General features: G+C 36.1%; 1 protein-coding gene across 8 annotated transcripts in view; it reads left to right on the top strand.

The window, feature by feature from the left end:
• The window catches only part of KLHL8 (kelch like family member 8), a 50,663-nt gene extending 29,379 nt beyond the window's left edge, over positions 1–21,284 (top strand). For 6 of the 8 annotated variants that reach the window (XM_081238258.1, XM_081238257.1, XM_081238259.1 and 3 more), the window contains 8 exons: positions 4,329–4,877; positions 5,281–5,467; positions 9,426–9,569; positions 10,723–10,834; positions 14,734–14,902; positions 15,126–15,285; positions 19,680–19,881; positions 20,097–21,284. In XM_081238258.1, coding sequence (XP_081094384.1) covers positions 4,329–4,877; positions 5,281–5,467; positions 9,426–9,569; positions 10,723–10,834; positions 14,734–14,902; positions 15,126–15,285; positions 19,680–19,881; positions 20,097–20,220 — 1,647 coding nt within the window. In that variant the 3' untranslated portion in view covers positions 20,221–21,284. The remainder of the gene's footprint in view (positions 1–4,328; positions 4,878–5,280; positions 5,468–9,425; positions 9,570–10,722; positions 10,835–14,733; positions 14,903–15,125; positions 15,286–19,679; positions 19,882–20,096) is intronic. The other 2 variants (XM_081238261.1, XM_081238260.1) reach the window with 2 other exon arrangements.
• The last annotated feature ends 6,558 nt before the right edge of the window (positions 21,285–27,842 follow it).

The following is a 27,842-nucleotide window of genomic DNA, read 5'->3' as shown; positions in this document are numbered from 1 at the left end:
TAATCCATGGACAGTTACTCAAGGTTTGGATTAGCGGTTTGTATTTCAAGCTTTTGTTAAAAAATAAAGGATCATTATGTTAATGTTGATATTCTACATATTTCACTACTTGGGTTTAAGCTTGTCATGTTTTCTTTTCCCCGAGCATCTTGAAGTATTCATATGTTCACTTATCAAATAAAAATGTAAATTAGAAAATTCCCTAGTATCAAGGACATGCTGTAGTATTTATATGATTTTAAATGGTATAATAATGTCTAATATTTTGTAGTTTGTGTATTTTTCACCCAGTTTTTTTTTTTTTTTTTTTTTTTTTTGCGGTATGCGGGCCTCTCACTGTTGTGGCCTCTCCCATCGTGGAGCCCAGGCTCCGGACGCGCAGGCTCAGCGGCCATGGCTCACGGGCCCAGCCGCACCGTGGCATGTGGGATCTTCCCGGACCAGGGCACGAACCTGTGTCCTCTGCATCGGCAGGCGGACTCTCAACCACTGCGCCACCAGGGAAGCCCTTTCACCCAGTTTTAAACATCCAGTCTTTAGACTTCGATTTCTTTCATTTTAAAATTTCTGATAAAATATTTTTGGTAATTGATATTTATGTACCAGAGAAGAAAAATTTAGAAATAAACTCTTAAGAACATGAGACTACATAGTGTCAAAGAGAAGTTAATGAATGCATAGAAGCCCAAATATTTTGATGTTCCTATTTCATATATAAGGCTCAAAGATCTTTTTAAAGTTAAGATGGGTATTTATTTATTTTTACAAAAATGTTAGTTTGTATTAGCCCCACATTCACAAAACTTAGAAAACAATAGAAAATGTCCAGCCATTGTGGAACTCTAACATCCAAGTATTCCTTTATTCCAATCAAAAACAATGTTCCCAGAATTCAGCACAGAACTGAAAACACTGCTGCTACCAGCCATAGTCCATAACAGTAACTTTAAATTGTCCAAGGGGATTAAGGAAGCATTTTAAATCACTGTCACTCCTACCAAAGGATTTTAGGCAACGAGAACTTATTCTCATACAAGAATAAATTTGCATTTTATCATTAAACAGTATGAGGGCCTTAACTGGGAATTACCAGTTTATAAACTTTCTCCCCAAAATTTGTGAATATATCTGAATGTTAAATTTTTCTTATTTAGAAGATGGGTATTTATTCTAAAAGGGTGCATAAGGGTATGATTTTGTGTGTATGTGTGTATATTAAATATACACGTTTTAGTTTATTTGAATCAAATGAGTTACAGAGGGACAGAGCCTTATAAACAACATGAAAATAGCTTGAGGGCCATTGATTTGTACAGCTTGGATGAGAAGGCATTGTAAAAATGATGTTTATCTGAAAATTGTAGTACTTTCTTTTCTTAAAAAAAAAAAACTAGGGCCTCCCTGGTGGCGCAGTGGTTGAGAGTCCGCCTGCCGATGCAGGGGATACGGGTTCGTGCCCCGGTCCGGGAGGATCCCATATGCCGCGGAGCAGCTGGGCCCATGAGCCATGGCCGCTGAGCCTGCGCATCCGGAGCCTGTGCTCCGCAACGGGAGAGGCCACAACAGTGAGAGGCCCATGTACCGCAAAAAAAAAAAAAAAAAAAAAAAAAAAAAAACAACTAAAAAAAAAAAAATCCTTGTGTCGAGGGCTGACTTTCAGTAGATTGCAGCGAGGGAGCTCCTCTGCTACCTATAAAACCCCGACCCAGAAGCAGTCATCTACGATGGTTTAGCACCAGTTTCCCAACGAACGTGCAGTGCGTGACAGGTGAGGGGGCAGCCACCTCTCTGGCCACACCTGTAGTACCTTATTTTATATTTCTATTATGTAAGAGAGTCCTTTGTAAGTTGTTTAATTGAGCAGGTTTACATCATGTGAGATTTACAGATATTTGCATAGAAACTAAATCTCAGTGGTGGCCAGTGCAGATGATCCCAAAAAAAAAAAAAAAAAAGATATTTTGAGACTATTTTTTAAATGTTTAATATCAGATTTCAGATCCCGTTTTAGGGCTAACGTGAATTTGAGAACATGCCAAGCTTTCTGCTGTAGCATAGTTTACAACTTGAATCTCAGTAGACTCTAAATCCGGCCTTCTAAATTATTTTAACAAAGTAAATATAGTATAACCAACAGAAACAATCATCTGTACTTGTTGAAATAAGTGATATTCATTCTTCCTCTACATTAGTGAAAACAGCTGGGTATGGGGCACTTATAAGCAAAACCTTTTATACATTGTAACATTCCTCAGGCCTTTTTCTTTAGGAGTTCTTATTTTAAAATTAGTTCCCAAATAATGAAACACAACTATAAGTGTATTACATAATCAAAATGTTACATGGAAACAGGATAATTGCTAAAACACTACTATCCTATTACTTGTACTCATTGATTATTTAACATAAAGTGCTGGGAAAAACTGGATAACTACTGTGTTAAAAAGAAGATGAGTAAGAGATACAAACTATAAGTATAAAATAAGGTACAAGGATATATTGTACAACACAGGGAATATAGCCAATGTTTTATAATAACTGTAAATGGAGTATAACCTTTAAAAATTGTGAATCAGTATATTGTACAACTGTAACATAATATTGTACAGAAACTATACATCAATAAAAAAAGATATCTGTCTTCTCAGTATCAAAAACTTCCAGATGGAAATAGATTTGTGAAAAACATAAAACTAGAAAAAATACCTGTAAATATTTATGGACTGTTAGAATGATTCCCATTTCAAGCATAGCACCTAAGGCAGAAGTCATAAGGAAAAAGATTGATTGGATTACTTAAAAATCCATTGAGAGTGAATAAAATTTTGAAGCATACTTATAAAAGAGAAGTTTTGAAATCTATATATGACAAATGACTAATATTCTAAATGTCTGAGGAGTTCTTACAAATGAGAAAAAAAGTCATAGAAAGAGTTCTTAGAAGAAATAAATGTAGTCCAAAATTTATGAATGATTCAATCATATTAGTAAAAAGTAAACTAAAACAATGAGATATTTCATACATTGAATTGGCAGATTTTTCTTAAGATAACATTCAGAATATGGCACAAATACTGTAAGGGGATCAGAAATGGACAATTTAGTAGTATGTATCCAAATTGTACTTATCCTTTGAAGCAGCATTTCTGTTTTTAGGAATTTATCTTTAGGAAATAATAGAGAATGTAAACAAAGATTCTCCTACAACAAAGTTCACTGCTGTGTTTGTAATGGCAGACTATTGGAAGCAATCTAATTTTTCAACAAAGTGGTGAGATTTCAGTGTTCTTTATTACATTTCTATAAAATATCATTTCAAAATGATTTAAATAGGAAATGAAAAAACTTCATTTAAGCTCATAGTAAATACTAACATTGACTTGTTTACTCTGCTTCAATTTTCTCACTGGTAAATTGTGGATAATAATAGTATCATAGGGGCATTGGGACAATCGAGTGAGTTAATATATGAAAAGCACTTAGAATAGAGCCTGACACGGTAACTGTAGTTAACAATATTGTGTTGTATATTTGAAAGTTGCTAAGAGAGTAGATCTTAAAAGTTCTCATCAGGGCTTCCCTGGTGGCGCAGTGGTTGAGAGTCTGCCTGCCAATGCAGGGGACACGGGTTCGTGCCCCGTTCTGGGAAGATCCCATATGCCGTGGAGCAGCTAGGCCCGTGAGCCATGGCCTCTGGGCCTCAGCGTCCGGAGCCTGTGCTCCTCAACAGGAGAGGCCACAACAGTGAGAGGCCCGCATACCGCCAAAAAAAAAAACCCCAAAAAACAAAAAACAAAAACAAAGTTCTCATCAGAAAGAAAAAAATTTGTAATTATATGAGGTGATGGATAGCTTACTAAAACTGTGCTAATCGTTTCACAACATATACATATATCAAGTCATAATGCTGCATACCTTAAACTTATATAACATTGTATGTCAATAAAATTGGAAAAAAAGAAGGGACTCTTAGACCAAAAAAAAAGTATAGTGCCTGATACATAGTAAGTGCTAGGTGATGTTTGCTATTAGCCTCATTAATTCACAAAATGCTTCTGAAATGTGAGATAATACAGAAAAATCATAGTTTATGGTATAATACATTATAGATACATGTATAAAAGATTTGACTCTAACTTGGAAGAAGAAAATTGCCTGACCTTAAGAAATTGGCCTAGATTGAAAGTAAGTGACAAAGGATTACATTGTTAAAACGAATACACTAACTTGTCTGGAGTTTTTATCCCTGCTATACAGCATGTACTCGATGCGGATCTCAGGCTAATTTTGATATTAAACTGAGTCTCTCTTTGTTTTGTTTTGAACAGGTTGGCTCAAAGCTAATCTCTTGTCACAAACTGGTATTGGCTTGTGTTATTCCCTACTTCAGAGCTATGTTTCTCTCTGAAATGGCTGAAGCCAAGCAAACACTGATTGAGATCAGAGATTTTGATGGTGATGCAATAGAAGACTTGGTAAAGTTTGTCTATTCTTCACGACTCACTTTGACTGTTGACAACGTCCAGCCTCTATTATATGCAGCCTGTATTCTACAGGTTGAACTGGTGGCTAGAGCTTGTTGTGAATACATGAAGTTACATTTTCATCCCTCCAATTGTCTGGCAGTAAGAGCCTTTGCAGAAAGTCACAATCGAATAGACTTAATGGACATGGCGGATCAGTATGCCTGTGAGCATTTTCCTGAAGTGGTGGAGTGTGAAGACTTTGTAAGTGTGTCACCCCAGCATCTCCATAAGCTTTTGTCCTCCAGTGATCTAAATATTGAGAATGAAAAGCAGGTCTATAGTGCAGCCATCAAGTGGCTTCTTGCCAATCCTCAGCATCATTCCAAATGGTTGGATGAAACACTTGCACAGGTAGGGATGAATAAGATTGTGTATAGAAATAAAATGATATGGAAGCAAATCAGCATGTTCCATTTATCATAAAAAGTGTAGATTATCCATTGATGTAATATGATGTGAAAATGGCTTTGACTCTTTCCTACTTACTATACCATTTAAGGATAAGTCTGAATGTGTTTTATTTGAATTAGAAAGATCATTACCTGCTTTTTAACCTGAATATTTTTAAAATCCCTTTGAGATATCATTAGTACAGACCAGTACTGGAAATTGCTTTAGAACTTGGCACATTGAGCTTCATTCAGATTTTAGAAGGTAAATGAGTTTCAAAAAGAGAACATGCTGCAGTGAAAGTAGAGAATGAACTGTCCAATTGCAACTTAAATTTTATATCTGCAACTATTCACAATCTTAGGTTCGTTTGCCGCTGTTGCCAGTTGATTTTCTTATGGGTGTTGTGGCAAAAGAACAGATTGTCAAACAAAATCTAAAATGTAGAGATTTATTGGATGAAGCAAGAAATTACCACCTTCACTTGAGTAGCAGAGCAGTACCTGACTTTGAATACTCCATTCGGACTACCCCAAGGAAACATACTGCTGGTAATTAAATTACTCATTTTATCAACTCTGCTCTAAGGAATTTTGTTGTATTTGAGGGTTGGTTATGTTTGCCGAAACCTAATTGTAAGATGATTAGTATCTGATTGTCTTAAAGTAATAATTGGCAAGTAAGGTTATATATGAATTCTTACTGTGCATGATTTCAGATAGTTTACCAATAAGCCAATTTTTAAAAAAACCGTAACAAGACCTATACACTCTGAAGAGCCTGCTGAAATATCTTTTCTTTGGGAGTCTTTTTGATTCTTCTAGGCAGAATTAGATCCTCTGTCATTTTTGCTTAAATGACACTTGCTTTGCACATCTTACTATGTTGCATTGAAATTTATTTGACATGTTTTGAGCCCTTCAGAGACAGGTAGGTATCTTAATAACTTTGTATCCCTGGTACCAAACGTGGAGCTTAACACATACTGCATATTTAAATGTTTGTTTTTGCATTTTATCACATCAAAAGAAAGGTACTTAATACATCTAATTTAATAGTATAACAGACCACATTAAACTCTTAGAATATAAAGCTCTTATACTTGAGGAGGCATGCAGTTTCGCCTTTATTTGCCATAATTTACAGACTTTCATGTTTTCCTGAGAAAATAGTTTTATGTTCACTTACGTTACTCTTTATAAAGAATATATTTGTGGGATAAGGGAGAATAAATGTGGTCAGTGAATTCTGGAATCAGCACTCTGAACAGAGACTTCCTGTACATCTGCTGTGACCTAATGTGGTTAGTAAATAAAGAGATCCGTGGAATAGCCTAAAAATAACAAAAGGCAGTACATGGTAATGAATAGTGGGACTTTATCTAGATAGTATAAAGAAAATTTGAATGTTGTAGATCTGCCTATGAAGAAGTAGTTCTTCTAAATAGTTTAATGTGAAAAGGATATTTTTCCCTTTTTTTATAGGTTGATTTCAAGTATTAAATTTTTGAAGCGTAGATTTTTTTAGTTGTGACTCCTGTTTCAAGAAGTCAAGGTATTTAATTCTTCAGTTCAGAGTTGAATTCAAAGATTTTGGCAGTCTAGGTTATATGCCAAATGTATTAGACCCTCATATACATGATCTCTTACATGATTGCAAGAACTTTATGAAGTAGGTTTTAGTGAAGGATTTGATCCTTATTGTGAGAAAGATGGTGTTATTCCATTTTATGGATGAGGAAACTAAGAATCAGAGAGAGTGAAAGGATGCCCAAGGCTACACAGACAGTGGAGAAAGGATTTGTGTCGTGATCTTTTTACTTCATTTTAATTTTTTTCCTTCCATGTCATGTTCCTAGGTGACCTATGTAGCTGAAATATTAGGGTCCACTTAAATAAAATCTAATCAATAATCGGGATTACATTCTGGGATTATAATTCCAGCTGTGCCATAAAGCATCTGTAATTTGGGGCAGATTTCTTAATCTCTGAAGGCGTCAGTTTATAAATAATTTTGACTACAGGATCTTTAAAGTCTCTTTCAACTTTAAATTTCTCTGACTTGAAACACTGCATTGGTTGGAAAAGATAGCACAGGCAGTTCTGGTCATTCATGTATGTAGTCATTCAGCAAACATATATTAAGTGCCTACTATGTGCCGGGTTCTGGGTTAGGCATTAGAAATGTAAACACACAGGGCTTCCCTGGTGGCGCAGTGGTTGAGAGTCCGCCTGCCGATGCCGGGGACACAGGTTCGTGCCCCGGTCCGGGAAGATCCCACATGCCGCGGAGCGGCTGGGCCCGTGAGCCATGGCCGCTGAGCCTGCGCATCCGGAGCCTGTGCTCCGCAACAGGAGAGACCACAACAGTGAAAGGCCCACATACCGCAAAAAAAAAAAAGAAAAAAAGAAAGAAATGTAAACACACAAATAGACTATAGCCGTTCCTATTTTGAGAGAACTTTCAGTCTGATCTAGGGAAATAGCCATATGAATAAGTAAATGCAATAAAGTATTAAAGGTACTTTGATATAATCGAAAGTTATAGTGGGAAGCAAAAAGAGTGGTTATTTTTACTTTGGAAGGGACAGAAAAGGTTTTATAGGGAAAATAACCCCCAGTCTTAGTTTTGAATAATAAATAGATGTTTTTCTGGGTGCCAATTAGAGAAAAGGGTATTCAGTTTATTTTACATTTATTGAACGTTTAGTACACGCCAGGCACTGTGCTCATCTTTATTAGTGCATAAACGCTTAACACACTATCTTAATCTCGCTTAGACTCTGGTGACAGATATCAGCATAATAGATCATTTCAATACTGTATATTACATGAATGAGAGTTACCAAAAGTTGTTATCAGAACATTGAGGAGGATCACTATATGGGTGATGCAGGAGCTTAAACATTAAGGGAAAGAGAGGGAGAAAATCGCATTGGACAGTGCAAGGCCTTTATGCTCTTCTAAGGCTTTATCTTGTAGAGCAGTGGTTCTCATAGTGTGAAGCAAGTGGTGTCCTCTTGACCAGCAGCATGAGCATTCACTTGGGAAGTTTTTAAAAATGCAAAATTTTGCACCTACCCCAAACCCACTGAATCAAACACTTGGTGGGGGAGGGGTCAGGCCCAGCAATCTGTGTTTTATTAAATAGCTCCTCTGGTGATTCTGAATCAGAATAAAGTTGTTTTTTTTTTTTTTTTAATTTGGCTGAGTCGGGTCTTAGTTGTAGCACACGGGATCTTTGTTGAGGCATGCAGGATCTTTTAGTTGAAGCATGTGCGATCTAGTTCCCTGACCAGGGTTCTAACCTGGGCCCCCTGCATTGGGAGCATGGAGTCTTAACCACTGTGCCACCAGGGAAGTCCCCAGAATAAAGTTTTGATATGTTAAGAAAAATTGTGGTAAAATACATATACCATAAAAATTGCCATTTTAACCATTTTAAAATGTACAATTCAGTGGCATTCAGTAAAAATTTTAAGAACTACTGATACAGGTAATGAAAAGCTGTTGAAAGAGCCTTTTAATTAGATTATTCAGTTGACAGTCTGAAAGCAAAAGAGTACTAAGTGATAAGAGAGAACAAGATTTTGCAGTAATAGCTGATGAGGGCCTGAACTAACAGTGGCTGTGGGAATAGCGAGGGAGAGAAAGGATACCTCAGGGAAGGACAAAGTTGTTTAGGTTGGTGAGGAAGGGGAGATCTTTTATGTTGGGTTTGAGGTGCCTCTGGGACATCAAGTGGAAATGTGGCTTAGAAATGCAGATTGGAAGGCATTATGATACAGATGGAATTTTAAGTAAAGGGATTGAACTTTTCCTGTGTAAGCATGAAGTATGTGAGAAGTAGGCTGAGAATGAAACAGAAAACATAGAAAAGACAGAAATAATAGAGAAAAGGAGACTTTGATATTATGGAAATCAAGAGTTAAGGAGTTTCCAAAGGAACTAGGGTGATCAGTATATCAAATGTTGTAATTGTATTCAGTCAGAAATTAACTTTATGAGTTTGTTGGATTTTGTCATGACCTTACTAGCAACAGCAGTTTTTCAGGGTGGGTGAGGATCTCAACTGTATTATAGTGAAATGTTAACAGGCTGAGATAACTGATGTATTCTATTCTTTGAAAAGTTCAAATGAGGGGGAAAAAAGAAAATTAGATTTTTAGTGGTATAATGACATTAAATGCTATCCAAATAACTTTTTTCCCCATTAATCAAAATTTTGAGTTCGTAAGTTTTTTTCCACACTTATTTATCTTTTTTTTTTTTTTTTTTTTTTTTTTAGTTAGGGGGAATTTCCTGGCAGTCCAGTGGTTAGAACTCCATGCTCTCATTGCCATGGGCCTGGGTTCAATCCCTGGTCAGGGAACTAACATCCCACAAGCCGTGTGGTATGGCCAAAAAATAAAAAATAAAAATAAAATTAGCTGTAAAAAGAAAAAAGGGGAGCTGTGATTTTAACCTCTATTTTGTGACTTTACCCTCTATTTTGTGACTTTACCTTTAGGTGTGCTATTTTGTGTAGGTGGTCGAGGTGGATCAGGTGACCCCTTTCGCAGTATCGAATGCTATTCTATCAACAAAAACAGTTGGTTCTTTGGACCAGAAATGAACAGTCGAAGGCGACACGTGGGTGTAATCTCAGTGGAAGGTGGGTCTGCTTTTGTGTTAAATCACATCGTGTCACCACAATGATCTTTCAAATATTTGAACTTTGAGAATTTCTTTCTATAAGAAAATTCCTATATTATAAAGTATGTTTCAATATATCAGATTATTTGATGAATGTTTACTTGTTTTATGCCCATAGATGCTCAGTGTACAATCTCTTGTATATAGATGCTTAACAGGAGATGAGTATTAAGGAAAAGGGAGTTAAACTATTCTGAGTTATATTCACAAAATAACCAAACTAAAAAAAAATATTTATTGAACCCAAATAATAAATATATATTAACTTTTTTCTATACCTAATTATTATTATTGAAATGAGGTTTTTTTACCTGGTTACTAAAAATGAATTAATTGCAGAACCATGGATAAATTGTTAGGAGAATTAAAAAGTCACTTTTCTTCCAATTATAAAAGTATAAATGCTTTGGGGGGAAATATGAAAACATATTTAATAAAAAACAAAAATCAGGGGCTTCCCTGGTGGCGCAGTGGTTGAGGGTCCGCCTGCCAGTGCAGGGGACGCGGGTTCGTGCCCCGGTCTGGGAGGATCCCACATGCCGCGGAGCGGTTGGGCCCGTGAGCCGTGGCCGTTGGGCCTGCGCGTCCGGAGCCTGTGCTCCGCAACGGGAGAGGCCACAACAGTGAGAGGCCCACATACAGCAAAAAAAAAAAAAAAAAAAAAAAAAAAAATCATCCGTAACCCAGACACCTAAATAGTTACAGTTACCATTTTGGTATGTTAATAGTTCCAATTTTTATTTGTTTCATTTAGAAAGGTTTGATATATTAAGAGTTTTATATTTTCTTTATACAAGAACATTTTTTCATTTTATTAAACATTCTTTGCAAGGATGATTAGTGATATCATCTACTAAGTAATAAAAAGTTGGGAAAACTAAGGGCAGGATAATGTTTGAACATTTAAATAACTTGTAAAACAGCATGTTTCAGGCATTTTATTAAGCAGAAGCTTACATTTATTTTCATTTGACTACTGAAGTGACTTGATCATAATGTTGAACAGAAGAAGATTTGTTGAAAGTTAATTTATTGTGCTATTTTAATTATATATTGATTATATATAAATTTATTTATTTGGAAACAAATGAAAATACTTCTCTACTTGACAGGTAAAGTGTATGCAGTGGGTGGACATGATGGAAATGAACATTTAGGTAGTATGGAGATGTTTGATCCTCTCACTAATAAATGGATGATGAAGGCATCAATGAACACAAAGAGGTAGATGAGCATGGACATTTATTTTGATTTGTTGGTGGAAAATAAAGAAAGCTTCCTATAACTGAAAGGGCTAATTTTTTACTCTGCATTTTTAGAAACTTTAAATACCTTCCTAAACACATTTTGTTAAAGCATCCAATGTGATGCTTCATTATAACTTTTAAAATTTTCCTGAAAATTAAGAACAGAATCATGTCTTTGAGTATGATAATGATTGTCATAGTTTTGACTCATACCTGAGCATTTATTTAACTTTTTATTTTGAAATAATTTAAAATTTTCAGAAAAGTTTCAAAAATAGTTGCGTTCCTATGTACTAGTGGTGCTCAACTGAAGATAATTTTGCAAATGGGCATACATTGACATCTAGTTTTCTATTCTTGATGAATTTAACATAGTATTTTTAACTTAGTTTTCTTGTGTGTTAGAAGTATGAAAAATTAGATGGAAATGTGAAGAGAGTTCGGCTGAAAAGAGATTTTTGGCCTTTTTTTCACTCATGAGGAGAAAGAATCTTAGTGGGAAAAACCTAGCCTTAAAATACACTACTTATCTATAAATGACATTTTAATACTTTAGTAGGGCTTGATTTATGCTACATGGTAACCACAAACAGTTTAAATTCTAACACATGAATTAAAATGGGGGAGAAAATCCTTAAGTACATTTTTAATCTTTATACTCTTGCCTCTTTATCATGCTAAGCTGGTTTTTAGCTGAGAATTGAGTGAAACTTGTCTAACAAAATAGCAGTTGAATTTCTTTGATCTTCTAAAATATACCCTGAGCACTACAGTAGCTTTCCAACTCTATAAAAAATAATAGAACTGCATTTATTTTCTCATGTTATTTGTTTTTATAATTTGTATCCCCCCAAATCATTGTTTCAGTGTGTATTCCAAAGTAATATTCACATGTTAAATACCTGGTTTTCTGGTTTTCCCCCCTTTTCTTTTTCATCTTTTCACTAAAATGGATACTGATGTTTGTTCAAGGTATGGTTTTATTGAAACCCATCATCCTAACAGAGCATCTCTAGGGGTTGATTTATTTATTCAGCAAATACTGGTTAAATGCCCATTACAAGATATACCAAGTGCTGAAGATACAGCAATAAATAAGACAGTCAGGGTCCCTACCTCCATAGAGCTTACATTCTAAAAGCAAGATAGAAATAAAGATATAATTACAAGGGTAATAATGCTAGCACCAGCGAAAGTAAAGAATGCTCGAGAGTGGAGTCCCATTTAACCTAAGGTCTGAAGGAACAAAAGAATTTAGACTCATTAAGTGGTGGGTGGCGTAAGGTTGGTGGATGGAAAAAGATGAAGAGCCTTTGAAAATCTGGAGATGAATGAGAGCAGAGAGCTTGAAAGAAGTCCCATGTGGCTGACAGATCAAAGGGGATAGTGTCAACAGATACAGCTGAAATAGCAGGCAAAAAATAAGGGCCTTTCAAGTTTGCCAAGATTTTTTAATCTGGTGTGCTTTGAAATACACACACACATTTTTTTTTTTTTGATAGCAGGGGAGTGATAGAATCAGATTTCTCTTTCCAAAGATCCTCTGCTATGAAATGGAGAATGTATTTGAGGAAGACCAGAGTGAAAACAGTCTGGGAAACCAAAAGGGTTATTGTAATATTTTTAGTCAAAGAAATAACAGTGGCTTGGACTAAAGTGGTAGAAGTTGAGAGAGGAAAGAGGACATATTTGAGAGAGAGTTCAGAAGTGTACAATCAACAAGATTTTATGATAATTAGATGTGGGAGGCAAAAAAAACAATAAGGTAAGGCTAAGATGATCCTTAAGTTTCTGGCTTAAACAACTGGATTTGGATAGTGGTGTGACTTTCTGCATTAGGAAAAGCAAGGTGGTGTACAGGATAAAGTTTTTGTTTGTCTTCTAATGGGTATATTAGTTTTCTCTTGCTGTATAACCAATTATGACAAACTTAGAAGCTTAGAACAACATCCATTAATTAGTTCACAGTTCCATAGGTCAGAAGTCAAGCAACTTTAACTGAGTTTTCCACTTAGGCTCCACAAGACCAAAATCAAGGTGTAGGCTGTAGGCTCTAATGGAGGCTCTGGGGAAGAAACTACTTCCAAGGTCATTTAGGTTATTGATAGAATGCAGTTCTTTGTGATTGAAGGACCAGAGTTTCTTGTTTTTACTGGCTGTAGGCCAGGGATCACTCTCAGCTCCTAGAAGCCATTCTGAGGTCCTTTCCAAATGCTCCCCTCAATCTTCAAACTAGCAGCGACTTGCAGAATCCACCACGTTCTTTGAGTTTCTGACCTGTCATCTGCTACCAGCTGGAGAAACCTCTCTGCTTTTATAGGGCTTACGTGGTTAGATTAAACTCATTCAGGTAATCTCCACTTTGCCATGTAATGTAGCATAATCATAGGAGTAAAACCAGAGGGTGAATGTTGTGGAGGAAGACATCTTAAAATCTGCCTAGCACAGGGAGGTAGACAGTAAGTTTCACTTCAGGTTAAAGTTAAGATTGAAGATCCAGACACACAGATTTGAAGTAGAAGCTGTATATATGTCTGGAAATACATATTAGAGTTATAAATCCATGGAAAGAATGAAATTGCCTACAGAGAGAGTATAGGGTGATAAGAGGCCTTAGGGAACTTCATAATTCAGTGACAGAATAGAGAAGAAGGCACTGGTAAAGGAAGCTGAAAAGTACCAGCCAGAGATGTAATGGAGGAGGAAACTCAAACATGTGATGTCACAAAAATCAAGAGAGTTTTGAGGAGTAAGAAATAATCAATAGTGTCTTATGGTCTTGTGGTTTAGGGGGTGGAGGGAGGGGGGAATTATATGGTATACTCACTTCTGCCATGATATAACACTCATATATTCTAGAGTGTACACACATGTGTTCACCCACACCTGAAAGTTTTTATAACCACAGTATTTTGTAAGTCATTGCTTTATACTCAAGGGAAAAGAAGTTAAGGACACAAAATGAATGACAACATTATCCTTAAGAATTCTTTCCTAGGATACTCTTTTGGTAAACTGAGAGTTAGAATCTCAGTAGAGCAGCAGCTCTCTCCAGAAATAATAATAGCTAATACACAGCACTGAATATGGGCTAGTCACTGTTCTTGGTGCATTACCTGTATTGACAAATTAATATCAGTTGTGTCTACTGCTTTCTCAGATGGGTGACAGATGAAGAAGCAAGGTAGTAAAGGTTTAAACAATACACATTATCCAAAGTATATACCAAGTCAGTGACAGATAAATTTTAGAATAGTTCAACTTTTGATTGCTGCAGTGTGTTTTTTAAGAAATTGGTATAATTTTTTTTTCAGTCACCATCATGATGAATTAGCTTTTAACATGGGCTAAGTCTCTTCTGTTCCAAGATAAATAGATGCACTTCAGAAGTTAAGCAATGTGATATAAAGCTTGTAATATAAAATTGATGTTCTTTTGTGTGATGTAATGAAACACTGCAACAAAATGTGCTCTGCAATTACGTGAATTTAGTAATGAGATTGACTTCTGACCTCTGTAGCAGACCATCTCTGTCAATTCATCAGTCTCTTAATTATGCAACTGAGTGTTTTACTAACTGAATGTTTTGGACTCCATTTATAGTATTTTGTTGGGTTTTCCTTTATTATTTCATTTAAGTTTAAAGTAACCTGTGTAGGCTATGCATTATAAAACTCCAGAGGGCACTGTTCACATAGACTTGCACAATTTGGCAACCCTGTAGCCACCTATTCAGAAGCTTTGATAAATCTAAAAATAACGGGAAAAAGCCACATTGACGTTTAATGTGATAAATGGGTACATTAGCACAATTATTTTGCTACCTTTTTTCTGGAAACAAATGGAATGCTGAAGTGTCTTTTATTGTTTTTGCAGGCGAGGAATTGCCTTGGCCTCCTTGGGAGGCCCAATTTATGCAATTGGAGGGTTAGATGACAACACTTGCTTCAACGATGTTGAGAGATATGACATAGAATCTGATCAGTGGAGTACAGTGGCACCAATGAATACTCCCCGTGGAGGAGTTGGCTCTGTGGCTCTTGTGGTAAGTTATGTGGCAGCTTGCTCACTGGATTGCATTGCATCACATCCCTAACCAAATAAGGAAAGGTCTGATGTATTCATATTTCCAGTATGCAGATATTGATTACACACCAGATTATTTCATGAAATACTGCTCTCTTGCACATTCTGGTCTACCATTAGGACAGCATGTAAATCAATTCAAAATCTAATGTCTTGTGTTTTTTTTTTCTTTCTTTATTTAGAACCATGTTTATGCAGTAGGTGGCAATGATGGAGTAGCTTCTCTATCTAGTGTGGAGAGGTATGATCCACATCTCGATAAATGGATAGAAGTTAAAGAAATGGGTCAGCGAAGAGCAGGCAATGGAGTTAGTGAGCTCCATGGTTGCTTATATGTTGTTGGTGAGTGGATGATATTTCTCTAGTGTAATGTTTTACAGGACATACAATGATAGTGTCAGTAACACAAATTACATTGCATTTAGGCCCAAGTGGAATCAGTCCTAAGATTTGCTTTTGAATTCTTAAGATTCATATTCAAGCTTCTTTGTTTACATCTTCATCTTTCATGTTTAAAACTCGACCTCCGTATTTTTACTTTACTTTTCTTGTCTTCATTTCAAGGGAATTGTGTTGACTAAGCAAACCAATAGGTATTTCATATGCATGATGGCAGTTAGCGTCTCTGTATTGCTTTTTGACTTACTATATAATAGAGTTGGAGGGGAATAGCCAAAGCAATCTTGAGAAAGAAAAATGGAGGAAAAGCGGAGCTGGAGGAATCGGGTTCCCTGACTTCAGACTATACTACAAAGCTACAGTGATCAAGACAGTATGGTACTGGCACAAAAATAGAAATACAGATCAATGGAACAGAATAGAAAGCCCAGAGATAAACCCATGCACATATGGTCACCTTATCTTTGATAAAGGAGGCAAGAATATACAGTGGAGAAAAGACAGCCTCTTCAATAAGTGGTGCTGGGAAAACTGGACAGCTACATGTAAAAGAATGAAATTAGAACACTCCCTAACACCATACACAAAAATAAATTCAAAATGGATTAAAGACCTAAATGTAAGGCCAAATGCTATTAAACTCTTAGAGGAAAACATAGAACACTCCATGACATAAATCACAGCAAAATCCTTTTTGGGGCTTCCCTGGTGGCGCAATGGTTGAGAGTCCGCTTGCTGATGCAGGGGACACGGGTTTGTGCTCCAGTCCGGGAAGATCCCACATGCCGCAGAGCGGCTGGGCCCATGAGCCATGGCCGCTGAGCCTGTGCGTCTGGAGCCTGTGCTCCGCAATGGGAGAGGCCACAACAGTGAGAGGCCCGCGTACCGCAAAAAAAAAAAAAGAAAAAAAGAAAAAAAATCCTTTTTGACCCACCTCCTAGAGAAATGGAAATAAAAGCAAAAATAAACAAATGAGACCTAATGAAACTTAAAAGGTTTTGCACAGCAAAGGAAACCATAAACAAGACCAAAAGACAACCCTCAGAATGGGAGAAAATATTTGCAAATGAAGCAACTGACAAAGGATTAATCTCCAAAATTTACAAGCAGCTCATGCAGCTCAGTATCAAAAAAGCAAACAACCCAATCCAAAAATGGGCAGAAGACCTAAATAGACATTTCTCCAAAGATATACAGATTGCCAACAAACACATGAAAGAATGCTCAATATCATTACTCATTAGAGAAATGCAAATCAAAACTACAATGAGATATCATCTCACACTGGTCAGAATGGCCATCATCAAAAAATCTACAAACAAAATAAATGCTGGAGAGGTTGTGGAGAAAAGGGAACTCTCATACACTGTTGGTGGGAATGTAAATTGATACAGCCACTATGGAGAACAGTATGGAGGTTCCTTAAAAAACTAAAAATAGAACTACCATATGACCACCCAGCAATCCCACTACTGGGCGTATACCCTGAGAAAACCATAGTTGAGAAAACCATAGTTCAAAAAGAATCATGTACCACAGTGTTCATTGCAGCTGTATTTAAAATAGCCAGGACGTGGAAGCAACCTAAGTGTCCATCAACAGATGAATGGATAAAGAAGATGTGGCACATATATATGATGGAATATTACCCAGCCATAAAAAGAAATGAAATTGAGTTATTTGTAGTGAGGTGGATGGACCTAGAGTCAGTTATACAGAGTGAAGTAAGTCAGAAGGAGGAAAAGAAATACCGTATGCTAACACATATATATGGAATATAAGGGAAAAAAATGTCATGAAGAACCTAGGGGTAAGACAGGAATAAAGACACAGACCTACTAGAGAATGGACTTGATACGGGGAGGGGGAAGGGTAAGCTGTGACAAAGAGAGTGGCATGGACATATATATACTACCAAACGTAAAATAGATAGCTAGTGGGAAGCAGCCGCATAGCACAGAGAGATCAGCTCGGTGCTTTGTGACCACCTAGAGGGGTGGGATAGGGAGGGTGGGAGGGAGGGAGACGCAAGAGGGAAGAGATATGGGAACATATGTATATGTATAACTGATTCACTTTGTTATAAAGCAGAAACTAACACACCATTGTAAAGCAATTATACTCCAATAAAGATGTTAAAAAAAAAAACTTAGAGTTCTTGATAAGAGAGTGGGATATTGTTAGCACTTAAACATCTACAAGTAATAGAAGTAACACTATTTCAGTGCTTATGTGTATTAAAGAAGAGAAATAACATAATTTTTTACCTTTTCAGTCTAGCCTGATCATCACAGCAGCTCTTTGAGGTAGTGAGAGACTGAGAGAGTGAATAATATTGTCACAGGCCTAAATAAGTTGTCAAGGCTGGAATTTGAAGCAGGGTCTGTGAGAACCCAGTGTTCTTACACTACATCATTGCTACCTCTCTCAGCTCCCTATCTAGCAAGGGCATTGACATATGTTATATCTCAACAGGAGTATCATTGTTGCTGTTACTTGTTAAATCTTCTGGGCACTTATAGTAGAACAGACATGGTAAAAATAAGACTGACTCAGGTTGAACCTTAAAATAAAAACCCTCTTGGTCATTCAAGTTCTACTTAAAACAGGTACAACTGATTTGAATAAGAAAACTTTGAAGGTAACTATGTACAGGAAGCTAATTGCATCCTCCCTTTTCTGTTCCTCTGCTTTGAGTTCTTTGTTCAAAATTTATATGCATTAGCTAGGGAAATGATAGGGAGCCCATGAAAAAGAGGACCATGAAAAATATAACTACCCTGTATTAAAAACTTAATCCCGGGCTTCCCTGGTGGTGCAGTGGTTGAGAGTCCGCCTGCCGATGCAGGGGACACGGGTTCGTGCCCCGGTCTGGGAGGATCCCACGTGCCGCGGAGCGGCTGGGCCCGTGGGCCATGGCCGCTGGGCCTGCGCGTCCGGAGCCTGTGCTCCGCAGCGGGGGAGGCCACAACAGTGAGAGGCCCGCGTACCGCAAAAAAAAAAAAAAAAAAAAAAAAAAAAAGTAGAGCCTTTGTTATAGTGAAAAATGTTTTTTTATCATGGTTGTGGTGGTGATAACACTATTACATTTGTTAAAAGTCACTGAATTATGAACTAAGATCAGTGAATTTTATTTTTTAATTAATTAAGTCTTGGCTGTGTTGATTCTTTGTTGCTGTGCGTGGGCTTCCGCTAGTTGTGTCTAGCGGGGGCTACTCTTTGTTGTGGTGCGCGGGCTTCTCATTGCTGTGGCTTCTTTTCTTGTGGAGCACAGGCTCTAGGCACGTGGGCTTCAGTAGTTGTGGTGCACGGGCTCAGTAGTTGTGGCTCGCGGGCTCTAGAGTGCAGGCTCAGTAGTTGTGACTCGTGGGCTTAGTTGCTCCACGGCATGTGGGATCTTCCCGGACCAGGGCTCGAACCTGTGTCCCCTGCATTGGCAGGCAGATTCGTAACCACTGCACCACTGGGGAAGTCCCGATCAGTGAATTTTTACCTCAGTTGATTTAATAAAATTAAACCCATTAGAGAAGTTAACTTTGTTGATTTTTTTTTTTAACCTGACCTTGTTTCTAAATAGACCGTCATAATATCAACACTTCTGTCCTCAGGAAAATAGGCTTAGTCATCAGGGAGACCTATTACTCATGTAGACTGAGATGGAGCCTAAAAAGACACACATATATTTTTAAAGGAAAGAGCACTGTTAAAATAGCAGTCTCTGTGTTTAACAATCAGGAAAATAATAAGTAACATTGTTAAGATGATTTATAGAGAGGACTGTCGGCATCTAGAATAGGTAGCATGAAGATGTAGTTTTGGCAAAAATGGGTAACAATTCAGTCATAGTCCACCATCTCTGTAATTATGATTACGATTATAATACTAAGGGAAACAGTTGGAAAACTTTGACTTATATCTAAGTGAGTCAAGTGACTTAGTGTAGTTTATTGTCTTCTCAAGCCTTCTTACTGTTTAAAAATCTAATATATACATGTACACACAGAGAGAAGGAATCTCAGTACTTTCTTCCTTGTCTCTAGGAAGCTAAGGGAAAATTATATGAATGTCCATGGGGTTTTTTTTCTCCTAAATTATCTGCTTAAATATAGGGACTTTAGTTTCTCTCACTTTAAGATTTTTAATCCTAATATTGAGGAAAATACTATTTAAATTATCTTGAATTGTAGTAAATGTATAATAGGAGTTGGTAGTAGTGATAGATGTTGGGGTTTTCTAAAATGTTTTGAAAAGATTGATTTGTAGAAGCTATTGAATTGAAATTTAATGGTTAATTTCTATGAAACATAATGCTATTTTAAAAATCTTTCTTTATATAGGTGGTTTTGATGATAATTCTCCTCTGAGTTCAGTTGAGCGGTATGATCCTCGAAACAACAAGTGGGATTATGTAGCAGCCCTTACCACTCCCAGAGGTGGAGTGGGGATCGCAACAGTGATGGGCAAAATCTTTGCAGTTGGTGGTCATAATGGCAATGCATACTTAAATACAGTAGAAGCATTTGATCCAGTGCTGAATAGGTAATTTTTATTTCCTTTACACCTTAATGGGATCTTCTGGTAACAGATTATCCCAGAGTGCTAAAATACTGCTACATGTAGTTAATAGAAAACTTTGAGGATAGCTTACTATCTTTCAAAACCAGTCCCATAATAGGGATTTTTTGTTTTGTCTTTTGAGTAAAGTAAATCATGATTTGTTTTAAAGTAACATCCTTTCTCCTCTATCTTTTCAGGTGGGAACTTGTTGGATCTGTGTCTCACTGCAGAGCTGGAGCAGGTGTAGCTGTGTGTGCCTGTTTAACTAGCCAAATTCGAGATGTAGGTCATGGATCCAGTAATGTGGTTGACTGTATGTGACTTGAGTTCCAGCCACCAACAATTTAATAACATCTCATAGGCAAGAAAGACTACCAGTATTTTGTAATGGCCACCTTTGAACAGTTTTAACTACTACTAGAGTCTCATTTAAATGTAAACTGTTGTATTGTGACTAAGTGCAACTTTTGAAATGGTAGTTGAAACTACTAGTAATAAAGTTGATACTTCCCACTTTAACAAATAATGAAGTAGGGAAGGAAGACACTCTAACCTGAAACCATATCTCCTCCAAAAAAAATGTGTTTAAAGGAGTGCCAAAACCTTGAAATTCCTTTTTTTTTAAAGTGTGGATGAATCAAAATGTAAAATGAAGTTATAAAATGAAGGCAGTGGATTTTTCCTAGAGGGGAGATTGGAACGTATTCATCAACACAAGGATATCAGGACACATAACAGACCTGCTCCATTTGAAGATCTTTTCTACTTGGTGCTGATGAATTTATGCCTTGCTTTTTTCTAGGTGTTGAGTTTTCAATTCCTTGGATATTTACAGAAATAAGAAAAATGTTTCATCTTTCTGAGTGCCCTTTGGTTGTGTTTTCAGAAGCTTATAGGAATGCTGTAGGAAGCCCTTAACTTCAGTTTGAATTGTTAGGACACCAAAAGATCTAACTGAACTAATTCCTTCTGAACGAACCTGCAGTTTTATTTTTTCATTGCATGCCAAAAGGATTTTTTTCATAATCAAAAATTGGACCAGAGGGGATATTAGAGGAGAAGGCTTTAAAGTCGACATTATTCTAGTGCCCATTCGAGAGCCTTGAGAGGGAATGGTGTCCATTACACGACTCCCTAATGAGGAGACTGCAAAAATATGTTTAACACTCTTCTTTGATTTAGTCATTTCATTTTGAACCCAAGATTTATTATCTTTCTATTTTGCTGTTTGCCACCATCATAGTTTTTCTAAACTGCACAGAGTCTGGATTTATTTATTTTCAGAAAATGAATACATTTTTACAAAAACCCTTTATAGACTGTAGTTGAACTGTTGATTACTTCAAGTCCATCATTACCAATAAAAGATATTGTAAAAACAGAAAGATTGAAACTGTTTTTCCTGTTATATTTAATTCTCTCCAGTATATTTATTGAACTTTAATTGAAAATATTTCTTTACATTACTTTAAAGCCCAGGATATTGATACATCTACTGATCTAACAGCTCTTCATGGTTTTACCAGCGTTATAAAGTGTCTTGTTTGTTATATGTATATATTTTTATAAATATTTATGAAGAATATTAAAATATTATATTTTGTATTTGCAGTGCAAGTTTGGTACCTCTCTTTTAGGCCTTCCTAAATTTTCCTTTAGTCATGCCTTAGAGTTTAGTATAGTTTACTGCTGTCGGTCATCTTGTTCACAAGGAAGCTGGGGCAGTGAAGAACACTACTCCATCTGTCCAGCCCTGAAGCTCATTGCCTAGTAGCTGTGATGGTCCTTATTAAATGGCAGCCTAGGCTTGTCAGTACAGTAAGGCAGAAGGCCACATTACAAAAGCCAGTGCCTTGGGTATATTAGATCAAAAAATAAGAAAAAATTGTAAGTGGTCTCAGCTAGCAGATAAAGGTCTGTCGTGAAGCAGATTTAAATGTTCCCAATTTTTTGCTGTCAGCCTGTGGGCAAGTCCATAAGTCATTGCTGGATCTGAACCAGTGTTCTCTTGTACAATTGTAACCATATTTCAGTCAATCCCAAAAGCATTTAACTCCGTAGCACTCAGTGGACTGGCTACAGCTGGCTGGATGTGGAGAATAAGGCTCAAAACCTGGCTTCAGCTATTTCTTATGTCTAATGGAGTTCTTGTATTATAATGCTTGTCTAGGTATGGTTACTAGTGTGTTACATGTATTTTTGTGGGGGAAGGGATCTTTTATTTTTTCTAAGATTATTTAAAATGTTTTTTTCTTTAACATATTTCTGCCTTTGTCATGTGTATAGCATTTAGGAACATGAAGGTGTTACATTTCCATTACTGGTTTTATCTATACAGTAGTCATCTAACATTACTAAGTTGGTACCCTAGCTACCCATAAAATATGAACTACTCATAAGGGAAGTAAAGTGAAGTAAATGGAACATGTGGCTGGCTGTTACATCATGTGTGGGTAGTCAGAAGCACAGCCTTGAAGGACCTGACAATGGTATGAAAAGATTAATAGTAGAGTCAATATGCACAGTCTCTTTATTAAAAACATATTCTTTGAGATATGAAATGTGAATCAGGCTGAAGGAATCATGCAACTGAAAGGTGATTATATTCATAGGAACAGAAGGATGAAATATTCAAAGAAGACGGCTACTTAATTGTGAGGCCTGTCCCTTTAACCTCAGATGTTAATATCACCTACCAAAAAGACATAAAGTAGAGCTAAAATTCTAAATTCTAAATGGAAAAAAGAAAAAGTAAAAATTTGCATATTTCTTTGAAAAGTATTTCTAGTTGCTTCTGTGTGATTCTCCCAAATAGTTATTAAAGCCACTGCTTTTACTGTGTTGTGCTGCCACTTTAAAAACAAATTACTTGATACTGTTTTTGACTAATTTCATTATATTCTGTGTAGCTAATTTATTTTTAAATGTTTGAATAAACTGTGTACTCTAAGGAGTATTATTCATTCTCTTAATTCCTAAATGCATTTTAAACTTACAGTGCTGTTAAATGCCTAGATAAGAGATTGTTGAAATTGCATAAACTGCTCTTGCAAATGGTACACTTGAGAGTTTTGTTCCTTTTTTCTCCATGTCTTATATCATAGAAAATGCATTTAGGGGCTTCCCTGGTGACGCAGTGGTTGAGAGTCCGCCTGCCGATGCAGGGGACATGGGTTCGTGTCCCGGTCCGGGAAGATCCCACGTGCCGTGGAGCGGCTGGGCACGTGAGCCATGGCCGATGAGCCTGCGCGTCTGGAGCCTGTGCTCTGCAACGGTAGAGGCCACGGCAGTGAGAGGCCCACGTACCGCAAAAAAAAAAAAAAAAAAAGTTTTCTGTGGTTTCTCATATCAGACTTCTAAAGAAATTATGTTGGGATGTCATTGACTCTGTCTCTTTTTCTCCTTTATGTGGAGTAAACAAGTGGCAATAAAACTTCTCTATAATATTTTCTTAAAACCATGTATTAGTGTAGTAGTATTCCAGCAAATCAAAATAATAAATTATCATATATACTACCAAGTACTGAGATCAGAAAGTTGCTATTTATTGATTCAAAATATGTTGCATGTACCTATTATGAATAGGAACTTCTTCCTATATAGTGTTCATAACTTTGCTTTTCATTGTTTGATTGCTTTTATAGAATCTTTTCAAAACTATGTAATTGTTTATTCTTGATCCTTCAAATACAAAATTGATTTAGTAGTTGCTGGAATACTTTTCTCCTCAAAGAAAAGATCTTTTATGTTTAACTGAAAATAGGAAGATTTTTGTTAACCTGTACAAAAATTAAAGGTTAAAGGCAACTGATTTGAGCAATTGTTTCTTCAGCAATTGTAGACTTGTACTATATAGAAATAAGATTCTTTATGCATTAAGATGTTGTCCTTCCAATTAGTAACCTCATGAAACTATAATTATGTTTTTCTACTTGCCATTGCTAAAAACTTTTCTGAAACTTCTCTTTGAAAACAACCTGAAGATCCATTTGTAAGTCATCCAAGAGAATTAGTCTTATCATAGTTATATGTTAATTTGGACCAGAATCTTAATAATGGCCCTATGTACTTTATTCATCAGACTTGATTCAAAATATTTTATGGCTATCACAGGTTAAATCTATCCTCAAAGAATTAGGTTTTCCTCTACTGGAAAAAAAATTTTCCAAAGTAAACAGTTCCAATAGAAGATTTCTAAAATTACCCTGAGCAATAGTAACTTCAGTGAAAGAAGTCTATATCATCTTTAGAAAGTCAAATACTGTATGATTTCAGTTATATGTGGAATCTAAAAAAAAAACGCATGAACATAACAGAAACAGAGTTATAGATACAGAAAATAAACAGGTGGTTGCCAGAGAGGAGGATGGAGAGAGGGGAGAGAAATAGGTGAGGGAGATTATGAGGTACAGACTTCTAGTTGCAAAATACATGAGTCATAGGTATGAAAATAAGGGGGGGGTTCTTTGAAAGGAAACTATTTTAATGCAAAAATTCTGGTGGTTTTTGTTGTTTTAACAAGTCATTTTTCCATTGTCTTATTGGTTGGCTAAATTTAGTCCATCTGAACCATAAGGAGTTTCTTAAATTTGGGTAGTAGTCATGGGGAATATTAATAACTACAATTTGTTTAATGTATAGTCTTCACCAGTCGATTGATTGATTGATTGATGGCTGTGTTGGGTCTTTGTTGCTATGCGCGGGCTTTCTCTAGGTCCGGCGAGCAGCGGCTTCTCATTGCAGTGGCTGCTCTTGTTGAGGAGCACAGGCTCGAGGCGAGCGGGCTTCAGTAGTTGTGGTGCACGGGCTTATTTGCTCCACGGCATGTGGGATCTTCCCGGACCAGGGCTCAAACCCGTGTCCCCTGCATTGGCAGGCGGATCCTTAACCACTGTGCCACCAGGGAAGTCCCACCAGTCACTTTATAATAACTTTTTTTATTAACTATAGTCACAATGGTGTATGTTATATCCCCAGGACTTATTTATTTTGTAACTGGAAATTTGTACCTTTTGACCCCCTTTACCCATTTCTCCCACCCGCTACATTGCCTCTGGTAACCACTGATCACTATATGTCTGTATGTAATATTTGATACATATACAAAAATATATGTAACATTGAAGTTATTAAGCATAGTAATAAAACACCTGTGTATTCACTCCCTAATTAACTAGAACATTTCTGGTAGTATTGACTCTCCCTTTGTGTTCCTTCTCTATTCCAATCCCCAGCCTCCCCTTCTCCCCAGAGGTGAGTACTGTCCTGAACCAATCATTCATTCCTTTGCTTTTTTTCTTTTGTTTTTATACAAATATACCAAAGCCACATATTGTTTACTTTTGTTGGTGAGCTTTATAAAAAATAGTATTCTGTATGTAGTCTTAGTAATTTGATCTTTTCATTCAACAGGTTTATTTTTATAATTTATGTTGGGTATAGTTTTCCATATTTTTGCTTTTACAGTGCTAAAATGAACACATATACAGTTTCTTGGTACACATGTGCAAGTTTCTTTAGAGTATAAACCTAAAAGCAGAGTTGGTTGTAAGACATATGCTTGATCAGCTTCATAGCAGTTTTATAAGGTAATGTAAAATTATTTTCCAAAATGGTTGTGTGAGTTTACATTATAATTTATTATTTACTTTCTATTGTAAGACCTGATTCTTGCCAATCTGTTAGGTGTAAGATATTTTATTGTGGCTTTAATTTGCATTTTCTTGATTGTTGAGCTGAACATGTTTCCATGATTATTAGTCTTTCCAGTTTCTCCTGTGAAATGCTTCTTGATGTCCTTTTTCCATTTTTTCTATTTTTTTCTCATTTACATGAGTTCTTCATAATAGGATACTAATATTTCCATTTATTTTTATTGCACATATCTTCTAGTTTATGGCTTTTCACTTTGTTTTTTGATAAAGAAAACTTCTTAACTTTAATGTACTCACATGTTCTTTTTTGTGTCTTAAGAAATTTATTGTCTCTTCTGAAAGTCAGAAAGTCTCATATATAGTCTTTAGTCCACCTGGAATTGATTTGTGTATGTGTGAGAGAGAAAAAATTCATTTTTTTACTGTGTGGATAGCCAGTTTTCTTCACACCGTTTAGTGACTAATCCATGCTTACCTCTGAACTTTATCCTCATGGCAAATTTCCATGTAAGTAAACATCTGGGACTTTCTCTTCTATTCCATTGGTCAGTCTGTCTAACCAAGAGCTGAGTGACACATAGAATGAATTACAAAGTATTCTCTCTTTTCTATTCTCTGAATTATTTAACATTGAAATAATCCATTTCTCAAACATTTAATAGAACTTACTTGTAAAACCACCTGAACCTACCACCTTTTGAGGAAAAATTAACTACCAATTCAATATCTTATTGGTTATATGACCTTTTAGGGTTTTTGTTTTAAGTCCATTTTGGTAAGATTTACTTTTTAAAATATCATTTGCTGGATCCCACAAGTTTTATTTGTACTGTTTTCATTAATGTTCACTTCTAAACATTTTGTAAATGTTCATTCCATGTTTTCTTTTGATCTGTGAATTTAGAAGTATATTTTAAAATTACCAAGTATGTTTTTTTCTTTACTTTGGTCTGATCATGATCTATTTGACTCCACTTCATGGAAATGTATTGAGACTTGTTTTATTGCCTGTTATGTTAAAATTTGTTATTTGTGTATTCTTGAAAAGCCTGACTAATGTAATGCAGTTTCTGTATTTGTACATCATATCAAACTAGCTAATTGTATTCTCAGTCTTCTATATATTGCTGTTTTTTTCTTTTGGTTGTTTGACCTATCAATAGACGGAAGTGTGTTACCATTCCATATTGTGGTTAGTTTTCTGTGTGTGTGTGTGTGTATGTTGAGGTTTTCTGATGTACATTTATGCTAATTAAAAAAATTGAACGTTTTATTTTTAAGTAGTGTATTTTCAGATATGTATTTGATTCTGTCTGTTCATAGGGGCTTTATCCTGGACTGGAACTTGTATTGGTTAGTTTTGAAGAGTTCATGAGGCCCAGCCCTTTCAGACCTGCCTCCGACCCTTTGTTCTCTCTTGCTATTGGAGAAGGCAAAGACACCTTCCAGTTACAGTGCTGTTCTGGAGTTGGTCCTCCAAATATCCCAGTGAGTGCCTTTGGCTCTCTTGTGATTCACATACTGCTTGCTTTCCCCCTGCTCAGTTATTAATATTGCGCAGGTCTTATATCTGCTCAAATTGTGGGGTTCCTGAAACACCTAGTTTGAACAGGATATTGTTTTAAAAATTTTGTTATCCTACTTACCCTGGCTGATTTATGTTTTTGGAGGGGTGAGGATTACTGGTCAGAAATTTTACCACTGTTGTCCAGGAACTTTTTTTTAAATGAAGGTTTTTTGTGTTTCCCCTCCACCTCCTTCTTTTAGTGGTTAACCTTGGAATTTTTACGGCGTAGTTAACAATCTAAAGTTAATCAATGTGTTTAATGTCTTTCTGAACAATGAGGACCTTAGAACACTGAAATTCATCACCTTTCTTTCCAACCTTTGTTCAGTATTTCAGTTATTTCCCAACCCACATTCAAACATTATTAAATATTTATTTGGGTTTACTTTGATCATATTTCTTTTGTGTATCTCAGACATTCCTTCTGAACTAATTTTTTGCTAAAGGATGTATTTCTAGAAGTTATATGAGGGAAATTCTGTTCAAGTAATCTCAGTTTTGGTTCATCTGAAAAATGTCTTTATTTTACTGTCATTTTTAATTTTTTCAGCTTTATTGAAGTGTAATTGACAAAATTGTATATATTTTGATGATTTGACATATGCATATTGTTATGCAGGTTAATTAACACATCCATTACCTCACAGTTACCTACCTTTGTGTGTGTGGTGAGAACACTTAAAGTTTACACTCAGTAAATACATGTACTGTTATACCTGATA

This window comes from Mesoplodon bidens (genome assembly GCF_964165515.1).
Source record: "Mesoplodon bidens genome assembly, chromosome: 1".
In the NCBI taxonomy this organism is placed as follows: Eukaryota; Metazoa; Chordata; class Mammalia; order Artiodactyla; family Ziphiidae; genus Mesoplodon; species Mesoplodon bidens.
Note: the sequence above shows the minus strand (reverse complement) of the source record. Positions and strands in the feature narration are given on the sequence as shown.